General features: G+C 42.5%; 1 protein-coding gene across 2 annotated transcripts in view; it reads right to left on the bottom strand.

Moving 5' to 3' along the window:
• Positions 1 to 3,201: 3,201 nt before the first annotated feature.
• MTARC2 (mitochondrial amidoxime reducing component 2) overlaps positions 3,202 to 20,930 on the bottom strand; it is a 34,345-nt gene continuing 16,616 nt past the window's right edge. Inside the window, exons 5-8 of one of the 2 annotated variants that reach the window (XM_027122229.1) lie at positions 9,159 to 9,220; positions 9,014 to 9,085; positions 7,956 to 8,094; positions 3,202 to 3,590 (exon numbers count right to left, since the gene is read on the bottom strand). In XM_027122229.1, the coding sequence (XP_026978030.1) occupies positions 7,968 to 8,094; positions 9,014 to 9,085; positions 9,159 to 9,220 (261 nt within the window). In that variant the 3' untranslated portion in view covers positions 3,202 to 3,590; positions 7,956 to 7,967. Of the gene's footprint in view, positions 3,591 to 7,443; positions 7,791 to 7,955; positions 8,095 to 9,013; positions 9,086 to 9,158; positions 9,221 to 20,930 lie in introns of those variants that run through there. The other variant, XM_027122230.1, reaches the window with a different exon arrangement.

The following is a 20,930-nucleotide window of genomic DNA, read 5'->3' as shown; positions in this document are numbered from 1 at the left end:
GCAAAAAGAAAAAAGCCAATTTTTTAAATGGGCAGAGGAACTAAATAGACATTTTTTCAAAGAAGACATACAGATGGCCAACAGGTACATGAAAAGATGCTCAACATCACTAATCATCAGGGAAATGCAAATCAAACCACAATGAGATATCACTTACACCTGTTAAAGAGGCTATGCTTGTAAAAGCAAGAGATAAGTTTTGGGGAGAAAGTGAAGGAAAGGGAACCCTTGCACACTGTTGGTGAGAACATAAATTGGTGCAGCCACTTCAGAAAAGATATGGAAGTTCCTAAAACTTTTTTAAATAGAACTACCAAATGACCCAGCAATTCCACTTCTGGGTATACATCCGAAAGAAACAAAATCACTATCGTGAAAAGACACCTACACCCCCAGGTTCACTGCAGCATTATTTACAATCACTAAGACATGTAAACAACCTAAGTGTCCATAGACTGACGAATGGAGAAAGAAGTTGTGGTATATATATACACAATGGGATATTATTCAAGCATAAAAAAAAGGAAATCCTGCCATTTGTGACAATCTGGACGGACTTCGAATGCATTATACTAAGTGAAATATGTCAGACAGAGAAAGACAAATACAGTATGATTTCACTTATAATTGGAATCTAAAAAACCAAGCTCATAGATACGGAGAACAGATTGGTGGTTACCAGACATAGGGGTGGGATGTGCAAAATGGGTGAAGGTGGTCAATAAGTACAAACTTCCAGTTATAAGAAAAATAAGTCCTGGGGATGTAATGTACAGCATGGTGATTATACATATCAATACTGTATTGTATATTTAAAAATTGCTAAGATATTAGATCTTAAAAGTTCTCATCACAAGAAAAACTATTGTAACTATATGAGGTGATGGATGTTCACTAAACTTATTCTGACTTCATGAATACACACACATATCATTTCATTTATATATACAAATATCATTTCGTTTATATGTATACATATCAAATCACTACATTGTGCCCCTTAAACTAATACAATGTTATATGTCAATTAGAAAAAGAAAACGATTTTAACAGAGGTCATTACAATAGGGCTCAACTCTGAATACAGCAAAGACATCTGGGGATCTATAGCCAAGGAGCACAGGGAGGGAGGGAGTGGCTGAAAAATTACTAAGTGGAGACATCAAAGGTAGGGATTCTCTCGAAAACTGGGCTTAGCAGGATTCTTGTTAAAACTGAGCTAGGCAGGTCTGACAAGGCGATAGACAAGGTGGAAGCCCAGTCGAGAAGAGGGCTCAGAGGTGTTTGAGTAAGGTTTGGCCAAGGAGAGAGCTGCTCTCAGGCTCAGCTCAGCACACGGGCCAGGATGGTACAAGACCTCATCAAAATCATCCATGCAGATAGAGGGTGTCTCACATCACAGAAGGGTCAATTTCCAAAGGACAGTAAATCCTCTTTCCCCAGATGGCAACACACCTCAGGGCCTTTCAGTACTGAGCAAAGATCTGTCCTTGGACATTGTTCCCCACCATAAATATTTAGGCCTAAACAGAGTATATCTGTCCTACCTTTTCTCCTCCCGCCCCAGGTACGCCCTCCCTGCCCACTCCTGTGAAATCCAGGAACTGAGTTCAGAGTACAGAGCTCAGTGCTGCTTCAGTCGTTAGGGCTCTTCAGTGATCTGGCCTCTTCCAGGAATGAGCTGGAGGAAGAAGGGGCTTGCATGAATCTAGCTTCCCCAGAAGAAAGGTTGACTGGTGGTGATGTGCACCATGGTGGGGGCGGGCAGAGGGGAAGCAGTGGCGGGGCGGTGGGTTGGGGGCACAGAGTGAACAGCAACGCAGCACAGAACAGCCAGGACTTGAGCTCCACGTGCTCCACAGAAAGGGCAGCTCAGGGGCACTAAATTTTGTTTACTTCTGTTTACTTCCCTCCCTAATTTCTCTTCGGAAATTTAACAGGAAAAAAGTTGCTTCTCTACTTTAACGGTTGACTTTAAAGTGAGCATGATTTTTCAATTTCATCATTTCCAAACTTCACCCAGGGATATAGCTAAGTGAACACTTTTACCTCACAGGGTACTGGGAGTGGAGGTGAATTTCAGGCCCAGAACCCAGCGAAGGAGAGTGGAGAAGGAAGGAACAGCTGCTCTTCACAGGGCACCAGGCGGTCCCCGGGCAGTCACTGGCCATCACACCTCAGACGGGCTATCTGTGTAGCTTATGATGGCCCTACCCCACCAATGACAGGAGGTAACATCTGTGGAGTCCGACTGCACCTCTGCTAGTCTATCAGAAAGGGTAAAGAACAACGAATGACAGTGACTGAAGCTTTAATACAAAATGAGAAAAGCCCTGGAAGCAGACTCAGAAATAACCAAAGAAAAAGTACAATTGAGAATCACATTTATTAATATGAAAGAAACCACAAAATTGTGAGTTCATTCATTCTCGTATTACATCAGTGAGAATTCTTGCTCTAGTCATACCAAAATAGTTCAAAAATCACTGGCATCTAATAGAATAGTTTCATGATTCCATCCTCCTACTCTCAAAATTCCATTCTCTTCCAATCCCATTCTCTTCTTTATCGTACTTAGAATTCATACTTGGTGTATCTGTCAGTTACAGTTACTTTTACCTGGCTTAATAGAGGCATAATCAAACATAGAAGCAAAGTCTACAGAATAATTTCCATTCTCAAATAAAACCCGATTCCATAATGGTGGGGTCAAAACCACACAAGCAAAAAGTCAACAGGACTCAATAGCGATGTAAAAACCAACCAATAAGAATCTGTGTGTTAACATGTCATTAATAGGAATTTGTACGTTAACATGTAAAGGCATATCAGGAAACCTGATGTTTCCCATGTCTCCTAAAACACAGAATGATAGGTAATAAAATATAAACATTCAAAAACATTGTGTAGCTTTTTAGCTGATTCTTTAAACGTTTTTTTACATTTTTTTATATTATTTTCCATTATGGTTCATCACAGGATATTGAATACAATTCCTTATGCTATACGTTAAGACCTTGTTTATCCATTCTAAATGTAACAGTTTGTATCTACCAACCCCAAACTCCCAGTCCATCCCTCTCCCTCCCTGCTCCCCCTTGGCAACCATAAGTCTGTTCTCTATGTCTATGAGTCTGCTTCTGTTTTATAGATAGGTTCATTTGTGCCGTATTTTAGATTCCACATATAAGTGATATCATATGGTATTTATCTCTTTCTGACTTATTTCACTTCGTATGATGATCTCTATTTGCATCCATGTTGCTGCAAATGGCATTATTTTGTCCTTTAGACTTTCTTTATTCAACAATATTAATGTCAGGGATTGCAGAAGTGCCGTAGCTACCATAACATTAATTTTATCGGCAATTTTATTTATTTTAAAAGTCTTCATTATCTAAAATCTACATATGTTATTACTCCCAAATCACCTCTCATACTTTCCTTGCATTAACTCAGAGCATCCGTTAACTCCAAAAAGAGATTCATTTCTACGATGAAGATGGTCACAGGATGGGTAATAAGAATTTGCCCAGGTGGTGCTGCTGTGTTCATTAAAATCCTGATCAGTGCCTCCGGGATGCTGAAACCTGAAAAAATTGTAAGAATCCCTACTTATCTGGCTGTTTCTCTTACCAGTCATAAATAGTTCAAACATGCACAAACCAGTCACTTATGAGGTTAAAATGTGCAAAATATAAACTATGTCCTGTACCAAATTACCTCGGCAAAGGCCAGAGCCAGGGATCTCTCTCTCATATGACAGGTTGGGGTGCAGATGAGAAGAACCCTTTGGAAAGCAATTGGTCAAGATACTAAAAAATATGCCTACACCCCACGAGGCAATAATTCCACCTTTAGAAACCTAACTTATAGAAAAACAATTTTAAAATGAATATTATTGATAAGAAAATTGGATATAGTTCGAGTGTCAAATACTGTAAAATGGTGTTTAAACGGTGCCACGTAATGTTATGAAGCCATCAAAAATGACATTTTAGGACTTCCCTGGTGGCGCAGTGGTTGAGAATCTGCCTGTCAATGCAGGGGACACGGGTTCGAGCCCTGGTCCGGGAAGATCCCACATGTCGCAGAGCAACTAAGCCCGTGCACCGTAACTACTTAGCCTGCGCTCTAGAGCCCGCAAGCCAAAACTACCGAGCCCACGTGCTGCAACTACTGAAGCCCGCACACCTAGAGCCCGTGCTCCGCAACAAGGGAAGCCACCACAGTGAGAAGCCCGCGCACCACAAAGAAGAGTAGCCCCCTCTCGCCGCAACTAGAGAAAGCCCACGCGCAGCAATGAAGACCCAACGCAGCCAAATAAATAAATAAATTTTTTTAAATGACGTTTTAATAGGTTGGAGGACTATGAAAGTGCTTATGATACCTAGTTTGTAATTCATAGATACATATTCATAAGCTCGTAGTTCATAGATATACATACATGTGTGCGTACATATATCATATGATATGTGGGCAGGGAATGTTGCCTGCCCTTCCAGTAAACAAAAAATGTTGCCCACCATTCTGGTTCTACGAGGATCAAGCCATCAGCAACTGCAGAAGCCCAAGGAAGGTGTGCCCTGAGGAGAATTCAGGATGGAGAAAAACAGAAAGCATTCCGTGCTTTGAATACTGGCCCTGGATCATTAAGGTGCATAACTAAGGAATAATTTCAATGAGCCCAGACTCTTGCACCTTCCCATAGGCAGAAAAGCACTAAAATCATTAACTTGAGATGTCTACTCTTTGTGATTAGCAGTCATCTTTTGAAGTTCGACTACATTTTTTTTTTCCCCAGCAAAACACTCATATATATCCTGGCTTCTCCATTATCTCTTCAGAGCAGTTCCTCAGAGCTAGCTCAGAGGCTGTCTCCCAGGCTATATCCTCAGTAAAATCCCCCAATAAGACTTAACTCACAACTTTTACGTTGTGTATTTTTCTTCAGTCGACAGATACATATTTGTATATATATAAATTATATATAATATATATCTGCATTATATATGATATATAATCATACAGATCATGATATAATATAGATCATGGCTACCTTAAACAGACAAAAAACAAACCAAAATAAAATTTACAAATGGTAACAAGGGGTGGTTTTTTCTTCTACATTTCTGGTGTCTTCTAAATTTGCTGTGATGAACATGAATTGCATTTATAATGGAACAGATAAACTTTTGTATAATTATATTTTAAATTGATTTAAAAAAACAACTCAAGTAACCCTGGTGCAAGTATTAACAGCTATTTTTCTTAATGGCTTTAACCAACCTGTTGGGTAAAGGAGACCCTCCGGAATCAGAAACTACAGTAGGCTCACAATCAAAGTAGGGGAGCAACGCTGTTATTTCTAAAGCCCAACAGAAATGCCCACCAGAGAGGAAACCTCTCGGTGCCCTGGGGGGTGGACAGCAGGGATGACCATGTTCCCCTGATGGGACTCTGAAGGGCTGGCCCTCAGGGCACTCGTGGAGTAGAAGAATGTTCAGAGCAGAGAAGCAGGAGAGAGCCATCGGGAAGCGCTCAGGGTTTGGCAGGCGAGTGGTGATAAAAAAAAGCTGAAAAGTGATTTTAAAAAAGCTGAAAAGGAACTTAGGACCAAAGGCAAACAGCACCCACGTCACGCTGAGCATCTGGACACGCCACACTGCCTCTCCACGCCCGTGACCTCCACCCCATTTAAATCACATGCTGTCACCCCTGCCTGGCCTTTCCCCTCCCTGCTCACCTGCCTCCTGTCCATTCCACACATGGCTCTCAGGACGATCTTCCAAACGCACCGTTTTGATCATGATTTGGACTTACACATTTTCCACAGCGACCTTTACCGGCAAACTAACTTTCAAGAACCTGTAACAGGCTTCAAGCCTCCTCTTGGTCACTGACCTATCTGAGCCTTTGTTTCTTGCCCCGGAAAATGCTGATTATCACATCTATCTCACAGAGACCCTAGAAGGACTACAAAAGATAATACATTATCTTAGGCTTTCTAACACAAGGGCTCTGGGAGCTAAGATGATTGGAAATAGCTGAATGTGAGCGAAACATGGGTGGGACACAGAGGGACTCACCTCCGTCCACTGCAACACAACAGGATCTGATTTTGAGGAGGTCTGAGACTGAGCAATACGGAGGACCCCTCACTGTTAAGGTACTTCAGAGGCCAATGGGTCCTTCAAATGCACACAACATGTGAAAGATATTGGCTCAGGTACCCGTCCTGGTCCTGTGAATGGCGGCCTGGCCAGCAGGGACACAGGATCAGTTCCACTCAAGCTAGATGACTCAGGCTTGGGTCCATTTTCCCCAGATGCTCTTAGAAATGGTAGGCACTTGAGACTTTCACAATTTTTTTCTCTAGCATTTACTGTATTTCATCAAATCCAAGATACATCAACCCTAAGATATATTATTCTGTGCACACCAAGGTTTTTCTAGAAGACACCCTGAAATGTTATAAGAAGCTTTCTGATTTCAGAGGTTTTAAAATGTGGGGAAAATAGGCATCCTCAGACTGATGAAATATGTAATGTGTAACATGTATGTATGATGTAGTATGAAAGATGTAATATGGTTATGTACATGCCTGACCATAGCCAGGAGAAGTTTCTTTCTTTTTTGCCCAGCCTGTCTCATCTTTCTATTCACTACGGCACCTGAGACTGGTCCCTACGTGGAGTACTTGTTGCAATGATGACAATAAAGATCGTAGCTAATATTTATGGACCACTTTCCATGCAATGCTACAACTTCATATGAATTAACCCTCAAAATAACTTGTATTGGTTGTTTTGGTGAGTACTATTTTTACTCCCACTGTGCAGGTAAGAGTACTGAGGCTTAGAGGGATAGAGGGATTAAATAACTCAACAGAGTTAGGAAAGGGAACTGCTACGATTATAAACCCAAGTCTGCCTAAGGATCGATCTAGACTGTCTAAACCACTGTGCCACATTGTCCTGAAGGATGGTCAGGCAAGAAGGTGTGAAAGCCAGGTCAGAATTAAAGAGAAGAATGGTCAAGAGTTTTGGAGGTGAAGGGACTTTAAGATCGGGGTTATAGATTTTAGGAGAAGAGTTACTTATAATCTTCAATTTGAAGTCTTCTGACTGACTTTCCCGTTCCTATAATTTGGGGGGCAGGCATTATGCTCCAGCCAGGAGTCTGAATCTTATTTGGCCCAATGAACTCAATGTGAGAATACTATTTTCTTCCTCAAGATTCAGAATCCAGGCACCTTGTTGCACCGATTTTTTTCACACTATAAACCATATTTTAAAAATACATTTGATGTGGGCTTCCCTGGTGGCGCAGTGGTTGGGAGTCCCCCTGCCGATGCAGGGGACGCGGGTTCGTGCCCCGGTCCGGGAAGATCCCATATGCCGCGGAGCGGCTGGGCCCGTGAGCCATGGCCGCTGAGCCTGCGCGTCCGGAGCCTGTGCTCCGCAACGGGAGAGGCCACAACAGTGAGAGGCCCACGTACCGCGAAAAATAAAAAATAAAGAAAATACATTTGATAACAAGCATTTGATTTAACATATTTCCTCCAAGTTGACTTTGAATAGTTTATACATTTCCCCTTCACTTTTCTATCACAGACACAAAAAATAAATACAGAACTCTCCAGAGCCGCTCACCTTCACTTTCTTATTCCTTCATGATGTTCCCTAATGAACTGGGACCCAAACCTGTCTTTCTGCTGGAGCTCCTGCATCCACATTTTATAACTGGATGTGTAAGGGAGGTGGAGGAGGCTGCAAGAATGCTGATTGCTGCGGGGAATAAAAATAAGGGGCATTTTCCAGCTCCAACGATCAGAACTCAAACTGCTCTTTCTCCCAAGAATTAAAGCAGCAAAATGTAAAAACATCTCAACACAAGAAAATGTGGTCATGGCGTCAAGGCACTGCATTCCAGAAGCAAAGATTGCCCTTTACCTAGTGGATCTGTCACTGTACCATCTGGTACACGGGGTCACCAACTTTCAGGCTTCCAATTTTTTCCACCGAATAATAGATCCCAAAAAGTGGGGATGACTGGTAAATGGGCTTCTCGGAAGGATCACACAGGCGGTAGCTGAAAGAAGCAAAAATTCACCCTTAGGCACACAGAGGAAATAACCTAAGTGCTCTCAGTGGAATTCAAGCGTTCATTCTCAGGTTCTCTATAAATAAACAGCAAGCCTTTTCTAAAATGTGGACAGAGAAGTCTTGGCAATTAGTCAAACTGCAAATAATCCTGGTTTTTCTAGAAGTATCCTGAGAGTCCGAACAGTTTTTCTATGGCTTCGTTTTGAGCCCAAAAGAAGAAACTTGTACGTGTTACTTAAAATAAATACTTTGTTTGCATGTGTACTTCCAGCTTCACAACTCATGGAAATAAATGCCTGTACAATCTCAAAATGGACCTGCCCTGAACTCCAGGCTTCCTCAACAATTCTCATATTCTTGACATTGATTCTATCAAATAAATGTGAGTTGCAACAAAAATAAAATGACTCGAGGTCTTAATTTGGAAATACACATGTAAAGGTTATGAAAAATTGATGTGAGAGGGCTTCCCTGGTGGCGCAGTTGTTGAGAGTCCGCCTGCCGATGCAGGGGACACGGGTTCGTGCCCCGGTCCGGGAGGATCCCACATGCCGCGGAGCGGCTGGGCCCGTGAGCCATGGCCGCTGAGCCTGTGCGTCCGGAGCCTGTGTTCCGTAACGGGAGAGGCTACAACAGTGAGAGGCCCGCATACCGAAAGAAAAAAAAAAATTGATGTGAGAGAGACGATAATTTCAAAATGTAGGATAATACAATTAAAAATTTGTCCAAAGCACTCGAAGATCCATCTAGAAAAAAAAGAGAAAGCCACAAGTACTCACGTACATTAAACAACAGACACAAAACAAGCAGAGAGCAGAGAGGTGCCCAGACAGAGCACCTACAGCCACAAGCGGTTCAAAGGATGGGGATAATATAGAAATACACTGGACACGTGGGTGTTCTACCTTTTCAGGGTTTCCAGCGGCTCCTTCCTGCTGATCACTCCGGTATCTGGGTCCACCGTGGTCATAACGCACCTGTCACACAATAACAAAGGGTTAGGGGACAGTTAAGAACCGATGAGCATGCCACGCGCCAGAGAGTCCTTACCTGGGACAAGCCAAAACCTTTTTCATTTCTACGTCGCCAATGAAGAGCTCACCCCAGGTGTCCTAGGAGAAAAGAAAAAGGTATTTTTTTAATTAAGGCTTCATCAGTCTTTATAGCAGTTTATTCTTTGGCTGGTCCTATGAAGCTAGCAGAAGAAAGCAGTGCAAGAGGATGCCACGAAGTATTCCCCCAAAAGGACTCAAATGGAGGCAGTGTGTTGGTGAGTCCGGGATCCAGCTCTTGACTTGGTCTCAGAAGCCTGCCCCTTTCAGCACAGCAAAAATAGATCTTCTCTAGGGGGTAGTTTGCCATGAGGACCGTAAACAACTCCAGGTCAAGTTAATGATAGATAATGAGAAGCGGAAAACTTGCAAGACTGCCCACTCTTTCCTTTTGCTAAGCTACAATGGAAGCCAAGTTACAATCTGATGGGTCTTTGATGAGTGGGACATGACCCAAGAAAAGTCAGTTCTGAGTTTCATCCATCCAACACCTCCACCTCCGCAGAGCAGCAGCCTGTCCCCTGCTCTGGCCAGTCACGGCCGCCGGCCCTGCTTTGCTTTCCCACCCTTGAACCGTGGTAGATCCTGCCAACGTCTGCCTCAGGGCTTCCATCAAACCTCAGGACTTGGAGGGAGGTACTGTTTTGGTCCCATTTTTACACAAAGATAAGGAGGCAAAGAGAGATTAAAAAGTTTTCTCAGGGTTGCAGCAGTTAGGTTTGAAAACCTTTCTGATTCTGAAGCAGGACTTTTAATCTCCCAGCTTCTAACTATACCCATCTATATATCTATCTACACACACACATACATACATATATACACACATATATGGAGGTTATACAGATTACATTATATATACATATACACATTCATATACACACACACATACACATATATATATGAGGAGGGTATGTTACAGCTCTCTCTTGCTAACAGGAAAGCCATCTATCTGCAAAGCTTGAATTTCACAGGACAATCCTTTGTCCAGGCCGCCAGAGGAGAGGCGGGAGGCATCGGGCTTCACTGGGGCTTCACTCCAGGCTCCATAAACCAACAGTACTTATAACTAGATGCAAAAAAAAAAAATGACCCTTGAAAAATTGTTTCCTGATCTCAACCCAAGTGAGGTTTTCGGAGACCATGGGTCTAACGGATTTGGTGAGAAATCAGCCTCCACGTGAGGCAATGAGGCATCTATTCCTCTCACCCACTGGGCTCACTCCCCCAAGGACAGGAGAGGAGAGCAGTCTGTCCCTGCAGGAAGCAGGGCAGAGCAGGGGGTGGGGCCTCTCATGTAACATTTCCCCCTCCCCACTGATGACCAGGCTCCAATCATGCTAGGGTCCTCTTTCAGGGATACACTAACCCCCCAGGGCCTACAGGGGTGATTCAGCAAAGGCACAAAAGGAAGTCCAGTACCTAACTGGGTCTTCCCAACTCAGAAATCTCCTGCGGGATATGACTGAAGTAAGGAGGTCTCTGTGAACGCCCTGGGTTTCCAACCATCATTTATGAAACTGTTTCTGTGCGGAAATAAACTCTGCGTTCCAAACAACCCGTTGAGTGGGGAACTGTGTAACCCTTGTAAAAGGCAAACCCACATAACATAAAATGGAATCTCTATAGCCTAGCCAGGACTTTTTACAAGCAATGTTCAAACGCAAAACTGCAAGGCAGGCATAGTGCCTAGCTAACTTCCTGGAGGAAGGTGGAATATGACCAAGTAATAACAGCTCCTGCCTCGGGAAGTGATGGGCCTTGTGGTACCCTAGCCCGGAAGCTGCTAAAAAGGCTGGACGCACTTGGCCACACGAGGGCACTGCGGCCACAGTAACGTGAGCCCATCAGGCAGCCTGGGCCGAACCACGCCCCCACTCAGCTTTCCAAGTAGCTCTCCACCCCCGCCAACGTTCAATTTCTTTTTACAAGTGCTGAGCAATCGCATATTTCAAAACAACGTTATCTGTGGAAAGTCGGCCTCGTGACTGTGATATAAAGCAGGAAGTCTGAAAAGTTCAGTTAGGTTTCCTAGTTTAACAAGACATTTAATCTGCTCTTAACGCTATTACACAACTGAAGTACCCAGTTTAGAATAACAAATTACCCGTTTTCATATGAATTGTATGAAGTCCCCCAAATGCCAGTTCTAATTACCTCCTAAAATATTAATCAGTTTATATGATAACATCACCCATCCTGATCTGATTGTCAGCATTTTGGTGTACAGCCTTTAGTTGCAGTAAAAAAAAAATTCACTAAGCAAATTAAGTTAAATGAAATTATTAATTATGTTATTAGAGAAAATAATAATGCATTTTAAATTGTAGAAAATTTAAAATTAAAGAATATAGGAAATTAAATTTTCCATTACATTCTACTAGACGCCCGAGGTGTCTTCCCTAAGCACAGAAACAGCTCCAAGAGCTTACAGCTCCCCCTGCTGGTAGGCAGCCTCTCTGCAGCCTGGCAAAATCCAGGCCATTTAGAGCGAACACAGAAAAAACCATGGAGTTTTTGAGATGGAAGAAGAAAGGAAAGGAAGAAAGAAAGCAGGGAGAAAGGGGAAAGTACTATACATAAAGGGCTCAGCTCTGTGGAAGAATCCTGAGAATTTACTATTAATTTGCAGGCATTTTGTAAACACTAAATTAAGACTACATGGTTTCCTATCACAAGAAGCATCCAGAGAAAGACATAAAAGAAGGGTTTGGAGTCATTGCTGAGGAACACACAGAACAGCACAGGGGAGGATGTCTGTTTATTGGAGACCTTCATTGGAGTGCATATGGGCATGTGCCCAGCAAAAGCTAAAGGTGCGCCAGGAGATGAATCTCTCTCTCTCTCTCTATATGGCTATACACACACAGCTATATACATATAATTAGAGAGAGGGAATAGCTATATAGAGAGAATAGTTATCCATCATTCTCTATATATGTTATGGTTCTCTCTATATATGTTCTATGATTATATACATATATACTTGTGGCTATACGTACACAGGTATACATGGATATATACATATATTTGTAGAGAGGAAATAGATATATATCTATATATTCCATATTTTTCTATGGATATATATATATATATATATATATATATATATATATATATAGAGAGAGAGAGAGAGAGAGAGAGAGAGAGAGAGAGAAAGGAGAGTGCCAGGTGAGAATGTAGGCCCAGGTAAGCTCTTGAATAACCAACTAACCATAGACAGACAAGACATTTGAAAGTAAGAAGGAAAGACAGAGGGCAAAAGGTTGAGTGGGTCTGCTGTTTCGTGGTCTACAAAGGAATTCTCCTGAGGAGCACGGATCAGATCAGCAGTTCTAATCAGACCAACAGCTACAGAGCCTTTGGGCACCTATACCCCAGGTCCTGCCTGCCTACTACCACCTGAGCCCTTCCCCTCCCAAATCTCAGATACATGATCTGTGCTTTCCTTCCGCTGCTCCTGATTCTTTAATGGCTACTCATCAGTTCATTATACTGTGTCATACATACAATTGTTAGAAGAAGTTTTAGGCTATGTTGGGATAATTCGAAGGAATGAATAAGTAAATAAACAAAATTTTTGTCTAGAAACCTTTAAGTAATTTTCTGGCTTGGTATCAATGACTGGACAAGATTACCATAGGCTCAGAAAGTCATCCACTAGAGGCTGGCTATATGCATGCAGACTTACTGTTTGGGTATTAGAAAGGAGGGTGTGAATCTCCATTTATTAACGCTGAATAATGTTCAAGATGTTGCCAGGTGAAAAAAGCACACCTAGATATATATACTACATGTAGGATGATTCCATCTATGTAAAACAAATCTGTTTCAATACCTGTGTGTATATATCTATAGCAATATATTTGGAAGGCTTCTCAAGTTTAAATAGTATTATTTGCTTTTTATAATAAATTTTTCTTTTATTTTTTTCGTTTTACTTTTTATACGAAGCATTATAATCCCAACGACACATTTAAAAACATCATTTTAGTCTAGAAAGTTTCTCAGATTCTTTCTGACAACAAATACATGGTGTCTTATCCAACACCAATTCTGCAATTCTTTGACACACACTGCTGTCCAACAATTTAACTCAATTTTGATACTAACTGCTCTGAGTTAGCACAGACCCCATGGGTTCAGGGCTCAGTCCCACAAGACTGCCCCACGTCAGACGCCAGCTGCAAGTCCCAAGTCTCCCGTACTTCTGACCAACCAGCTATAAATCAAGGGTTCCCATGACCCCCTCTGAGGCTCCATATTTTGCTGGAAGAGCTCACAGAATTCAGGAAAGTGCTTTACTATTACCAGTTTATTATAAAGAATACAATTCAGGAACAGTCAAATGGAAGACATGCACAGGGCAAGGTATGGGGGAAGAGCACAGGCAGAGCTTCTGTGCCGTCCCCAAATGCACCACCCTCCCAGCACCCTAATGTGTCACCAATCAGTGAGCTCTCCAAACCCCATCGTTTAGATGTTTTATGGTGGTTTCATTACTTAGGCATGATTGATTAAATCATTAAACTCAACCTCCAGCCCCTCTCGCCTCCCTGGAAGTCTGGGATGGGACTGAAAGTTCCACACTGTAATCATGTCTTGGTCTTCTGGTGACCAAGCTCCCTCCTGAAGCTATCTACCTGCCTCACCCATCCTGACATTCACCTCATTACCATAAACTTAGGTGTGATTGAAAGGGGCTTGTTATTAACAAAAAATGTTCCTGTCACCCTTGTCAATCAGGAAATTCCAAGGGTTTTAGGAGCTGTGCCAGGAACAGGGGCCAAAGACGGAATAGATATTTCCCATTACACCGCACAGTTAAGCTATCTCAAACCAAAATCTGTTTCTCTATTTTTAAGGTACACAAGCAAAATGATATTCTTTAATGTCCTGTTCGAATCTCCCTATAAAGAAACCCCATGGCATTCTTCCTACAACGAGACCCCTATACACACACATACTTTGCACTGAGTGCTCCTTTCTCTGGGCTCTAGAGAAACATAACGTGGTTATGTTTCCAGTACCACAACCCTTCTCCTACTGAGTCCTACATCCTGCTTCGTCCTGAGACCCTTGCAGGCAGACACAGTGAGGTCACTTTGGTAATCTTAGCATCCATCCTAGAGATTAGCACCCAGGAAGCCCTCAATAAATGTTTGTTACCAACAGGAATGTTCCAGAATCTTGGTTATGATATGAACTTGCAAGAAATGTTTCCTTAGCTGAAGTAAAACTCCACCTCATGGTCAAACTTCCTTCACAGACTGAATAACACTGGATGCCATACACTGAGAATTACCAACTTACATGAGACGTGACTTTTCATTTACCAGATAAGTAAAGATTATAGGCATCAATGCTGGCAGGAGTACAAGAAAAAGGGCATACTTCCACTGAGCTTGTGGGAATATAGATTGGTGCAGGGTTTCTGCAAAGCAATTTAGCAATGTATACGGAGCGCCTTTAAAGTGCTGATTCAGCATTTCTGAAGAGTAAATTTAGAAATGTAGACAAAGACTGATTTACAGAGCTGTTCATTATTCATGTAAGGGGAAATGGAAAATAGCCTAAATGCCTGATTATACAGGAATGGCTAAATAAGTTATTGCATAGTTCTGTGATGAACTAATATGGAACTATGAAAACTATGCTGATGAGGAATTTGTAAAGATAGAGATGTGTTTGCCATATACCATTAAGTGAAAATGGCGGGATTCAAAATTATCTATACAATATCATACAAACAATATTGGAAACACAATAAAATGTTATCGCTGGCTACTTTTTGACAGTAGGAGGGTGAGGGATTTTTATTCCTTTAAATTTTTCTGTATTTTTCTAACTGTATACAGAGGATGTGGTACTATAAAAAATTACTTTTATAATCAGAAAAAAATTAACTGTATCTTAAAAAGATTCTTGAATTAAATCATTAAGAAGCTTTCTACTTCTCTGCAGCCCTGGTTCCAGATGCCCTCAAGGCTTTCTCCTGACCCCGTGTTTGAGCAACCCTGTGCAAAGAAGTAAATCACTTCATCCTCACATCCTACAGAATTACGGGAGATACATTTCTGTTAACCTAAATGCATAACAAATGTTCCAGGAGGAATTTGCTCTTTGGAGGCACTTGGACTTGAAAAATCCAGGCAGAAGGGAAGGACGTCCCAAAGCTGCGTAAAGCCAGCAAAGCTGGCTTCTGTTCCCTGGAGGGGTCACCTACTTTTCCGAACACCAGTAACAGGCAACAAAAAAGGAAAGAAGAGACCTTGAGATGTGGCTCTTCCTGTCTCTCTGATGCGTATTCATGGAGGGATAGTTTGCGGGGCTGATGTGACTGCTCGTGTCCCATCCACACACCAGGCTCCTCTCAGGGTGGTTAGAGTCCTGAGGATTCCAGTGTTTCGTGGACAGTAAGAGATCCTAGTCTCCCCTTGGGGTTCAGCTTCTGACTGAGATGCTGGGGGTCCCACACCCACCAATAGCAGAGTCTGGGAGAGGCAGCCACCAGCCCCGATTCCCAAAGGCAGCAGCCTGGGCTGCTCTTCAGCATCTGGGTCCAGGTGTGTGAATCACAGCCTTCCGGAGGACACAGAGGGAAAGGGTTGGGCATATGGGGGGGGGGTCCATCCGATGACTCCTACCCGCCTCTACAATACCTTCTCTGCTTCAACATCTGTATTTGATGGGCTCATCTCTAGGGGTGTTTTGTAAAGTAAATGGCCAGTCCTTGCTCGTGATGTTCAGATGTGTATGTCTGTGTGATCATACCTGCTCAAAGGGAATACCCATGTACTATTGTCATCGAAGGCTTTTATTTCCTCCTTGATCTGAAAAATAACATACTTAGAGGTGGGTAAGATATGATGAACAAAATTCAATGGTCAAATCCCTGCCCCTTGTTGAATTCAGTTCAACAAGATCTTACATACTCAAGGGCTTGTGCATTCAGGACCAAGGATGAACCAGAAAAAGCACAGTGAGGCAAGTCTTGAGAATAGACCTCGTGCAATTGTTAGGAAGATTAAAATGTGCTTGTTAACTTACTTTTTTTTAAAAGTTGGAATATAGTATGTGCAACATTAGTGTTTGTTTTAAAAAATGCCAACTAACATATATCCAGGAAAACTCTAATTAGAAAAGACACATGAACCCCAGTGTTCATAGCAGCACTATTCACAGTAGCCAAGACATGGAAACAGCCTAAGTGTCCATTGACAGACGAATGGATAAAGAAGATGTGATACATATATGCAATGGAATATTACTCAGCCACGAAAACAAATGAAATAATGCCATCTGCAACAACATGAATGGACCTAGAGATTATCATACTTAAGTGAAGTAAGTCAGACAGGGAAAGACAAATATCATAGGATATCACTTAAATGTGGAATCTAAAATATGATACAAATGGACTTATTTACAAAACAGAAATAAACTCACAGACATAGAAAACAAACTCATGATTACCAAAGGGGAAAGGGAGGGGGGGATAAATGAGGAATTTGGGATTAACAGATACACACCACTATGTATAAAATAGATGAACAGCAAGGTCCTACTGTAGAGCACAGGGGACTATATTCAATATGTTATAATAAACTATAATGGAAAAGAACATGAAAAGGAATATATATATACATATATATGTGTATAACTGAATCACTTTGCTGTACACCAGAAACTAACACAACATTGTAAATCAATTATACTTCAATAAAAAAAGCCAACATGGGTTTCCCTAGTGGCGCAGTGGTTGAGAGTCCGCCTGCCGATGCAGGGGACACGGGTTCGTGCCCCGGTCCGGGAAGATCCCGCATGCCGCGGAGCAGCTGGGCCCGTGAGCCATGGCCGCTGAGCCTGCGCGTCCAGAGCCTGTGCTCCGCAACGGGAGAGGTCGCAACAGTGAGAGGCCCGCGTACGGCAAAAAAAAAAAAAAAAAAAAGCCAACAAAAGAGGTCATGTCAGAGAGGGGGTCTGAGAGACCTTTGTGGTAAAGTGCCTTTTTGACCACACACACACACACACACACACACACACACACACACACACACACACACATTAACAGAGAGAAGAAAAAGGCAACAGGAATTGTACAGCTCTAGGGCTGCAAAGAACCTTTAAAATCCTTTAGTAAAACTTGCCCACTTTAAGATCAGAAAATGATGTTCAAGGAGGTTAAGGTCAAGCTCACAGAGACAGAAGGACCATGTGGCCCTCCTGGACTCCAGCCAGGAGTCAGACATATCTGATTATCACCTTGCTCCCAAGGAAAACCCCAGGCCAGAGGGTCTGTGCCCTGGCTCAAGCCAGAGTCACCAGGGGGCTTTAAAAAGCTCCTCTGCCCAGACTGCAACTGGGACCCGGGATGGGGATTGTTCCAGTGTGGGAACCACAGCCCAAGCTGATCTCTATGCATTCCCTCCCACTCTAAGTCCACTTGTCTTCCTGTCGCGGGCTTTCAGGGGTGTTTTATTTACTGCGTGGATGCAGTGATGGAAAGGGCTCTGTGAGGCTGTACAGAAAGAAGCCCAAAGAAGCGTCCTCCAGTTTGTCCTTTATATGAGAGGGGCCGAAGTTCTCTAGGGTTTGGCTTCACATGCTTCTGTTCTCTCTTTCTCAGCCCCTAAAAGTCTCTGTGGCAAATATTTCGAGTTACTGAGATGGAAACAAAAAAAGCAAATGTATAAGGAGATCTCCTTAAGTAAAGGCATTAACTCCGTTGGCAAATTCTTCAGGAATGTGACTGTATTACTGCTCCCTCCACCCAGGACTCCTGTCTCCCATGTGCTCATCATGTTAGCTTTTCGAAATCAGGACTAATTTACCTGAGGTCCTTGCTTGAGGCTCCTATCAAAGTGGGGATGTCAGAAAAGCTCCCCAGATGAAAACGGGACCCCTTACTTGAAAGGCATGCCATAAAGGGATGGGGGGAGCCCCTGCAGTCCACCACATGCGTACAACACCGAGAGTAAACCCTAAGGTCAGCTATGGACTTGGGGTGACTATGATGTCAGTATAGGTCCATCCTTGGTAAAAAAAAAAAAAAAAAAAGTATCTCTCTAGTGAGTGATGTTGATAATGGGGGAGGCTACACGTGTGAGGGCAGGGTGTATATGGGAAATGGTCAACTAGAGATAAGAAGGATTGGTCAATTTTATTACTTTCAAACTTGATGGCTCTACGTTCCCAGAGTTCAAACACACTACACTAGACCAAAGGAAGCCGCTTTTTAAAATCTGTTTAATATTCCGAGTTACACAGTAAAAGTACAAAGTGCTTTGGGTCACAAAGAGTAACTGTTGCACAACGCATCCTCCTATCACTCTCTGATTCTGCAACAGATAATGGCCTGAATTTTTGTACCGTGCTTAGGTTTGCTATATTTTTTATTATTAGTTGGTCTATGAAATATTTATCTGCATTATCATTTTACATTAATATTTAACAGAGTCCCACTGATTGGAAGGGTTATAGTTGTGTGATGGTGCCACGTAGACAGGTTAACTCATCAGGCCCTTAACTCTTTGTCTGCTTAAGTTAAGGGAGAATAAATCAGCAACATTAGCATCATTTTATAGTAAAGATTTTTTAATGTGCATTTCCAGAGGACTCTTCTATTCAAATAAGAGTATTCTACCTTATGTACTATTTCTGTAAGCCCAACCGTCACAATGCGGGACCAAAACAACAAACAGACTTGGGGGCACAAGGTCCCATAATATTAAAAAAAAAAAAAAGACTCCACCCACTCAAATTGCCTCAGAGAATACAGTTAGGTTTACATCAGCCTTAGGTTCAGTTTAACAAGTTAGAGGTGAGCAGAAATTCTTAGTTGACAAGTTACAGAAAAGCAAAAATTCTTTAGCCGGGAATGGATTATCTTTTCTTCTTATTCCTCTGGTTCAAGATCTTAAACTAAAATGATTATCTTCTGTGGAGACAAATCAAGAACAATTGTATTCCCTAAAAGAAAGTTTCTCAGAAAAGAATGGGCCAGTTACAGGAGCCCTGTGCAAGAATATTTGCTTCCTGGACTAATTTCTAATCAGTCTTTAGGAACTTGCGTTATTAACACTGAGTCTAATTTCATTCGGTGTTTAACAAGTGTCTAATGACTCCATACTTCTGTACCCTCTGTTCATCAGCATGGGAAAGGAGAACAGGGGAGAAATAGCTGGGTTTACTGGGAATTTTGCTAATGAGGCTTGAACCTCAAGCCCCAGACCCTTTCGAGACCCTGCACTTCATTTCGGTTTTGATATTTTCTTTTCTTAAAGAGCACCGTCAAATTTTATCCACTTCAGGTCACACCAAATCTAGATTATTCCTGGGGAGAAATCAAGTCTCTTCTCTCAAGGAGCTGATGGTCTGAGAATGTTCTTTTTCTCCCACCCCCTCCGTAACCCTTGCCCCCTCACCTCTCCTAAATCAGTGCTTCCCCAGGCACTGTTTGCACAAGATTCACCTGGGATGGTGCTGCCGACACAGTCACAGGCATATCACGATTCTGATGCAGGGTTCAGGTTAAGTCCTGCTAATATCTCTCTGGGGATGAAGCATGGCACTGATATTTCTGCCTCAGTTTCCCTAAATTTCCATGCACTTTCTAGAGAGTGGCCAGAGTCACAGCGTGCAAATCATAATACCATGCAATTCGGCAATATTTCTTGGATGAATGCAAATAATAATTAGTTCCTCATTCAAAATCATTACCACAGTATAAAATCCAAACTCCTCGGCATGCTGGCCTTCAGGCAGCTCCAGGTCCACCCTCCTTCTGCTGCTTCTCCTTTACCCCCAGTGTCCCTATGATTCTGAAATACTCCCAGGCACCTTTAATGTAATGGCCTGTCGTGCTTTTAGGCCTCCTAACTGGTGGCCTCCTTTACCCACCATGACCCTCACTCCCCTTCGTCAGCACACACAGCTACGCAGCACGGCTTCTGGGTAGCTTGATTTGACCCCTCTCTGACCCCACACCCCCCTTCTCCAGGCAGATTTAGGCATCCCTACTTCTAAGCAGCCCTGGCACCTGAGAAGCAGTGCGTTAAAGTACTCCTCACGCTGGGCTGTCATTGCCTCCTAGCCATTCTTCTCCTGTTGGGAAATTCTGAAGGGCAGGATCTGTATCTTTTTATCTCTGTATCCAGGGCTCTTATTATGGACCACAGCGCCCGGCCCATGATAGGTGATCAATTTAAAAACATTTTTTAAAAATGTAGAGAGGAATTAAAGAAATTAGATAACAAACAACAGGATAATATCAACAAGTAGACAACTTCTGTATACTTTGCTATTTTTCTCACTATCAAGTAATATGAAGTACCTCCATGTGCACGGATTTATACTAGCCTCCATGCAAAGGTTTACCCTAAAAGGCAACCTTTACCAGCAAATAGGGGCACATTTCACTCACACAAAAAATGTGTGGTCACCCAAGGGAGCAAAGAATTGACAAGGTATTCAAGAGCCTCTCCCCTCAGAGTTAACTACTTGGAATCTCTAGACTGGAACCATGACCTCTGCTCCTCAGAAGCTGGAGTTGCAAGTCCTGGGTTCTCATCCAAAGCCACCACTTCCACGCCTAACAAGTTGTGTAACACCTGCAAGCTTCTGTTTCCTTATTAAAAAGGAGAAAATAGTACAGACTTCACAGACTGTAGGCTTTGATCCTAAGGATCGAATTAAGCAATTTGCATGAAGCCATTCATTGGTTCTGTGCCTGACACCCAGTAAACACCCAGCAAATGGTATTTGTTGTCGT

The sequence above is a fragment of the Aethalodelphis obliquidens genome, unplaced genomic scaffold, assembly GCF_003676395.1.
Source record: "Aethalodelphis obliquidens isolate GAN/ISIS:26980383/991018 unplaced genomic scaffold, ASM367639v1 scaffold24, whole genome shotgun sequence".
NCBI classification, from domain to species: domain Eukaryota; kingdom Metazoa; phylum Chordata; class Mammalia; order Artiodactyla; family Delphinidae; genus Aethalodelphis; species Aethalodelphis obliquidens.
This window is presented reverse-complemented; position numbering and strand designations above follow the sequence as displayed.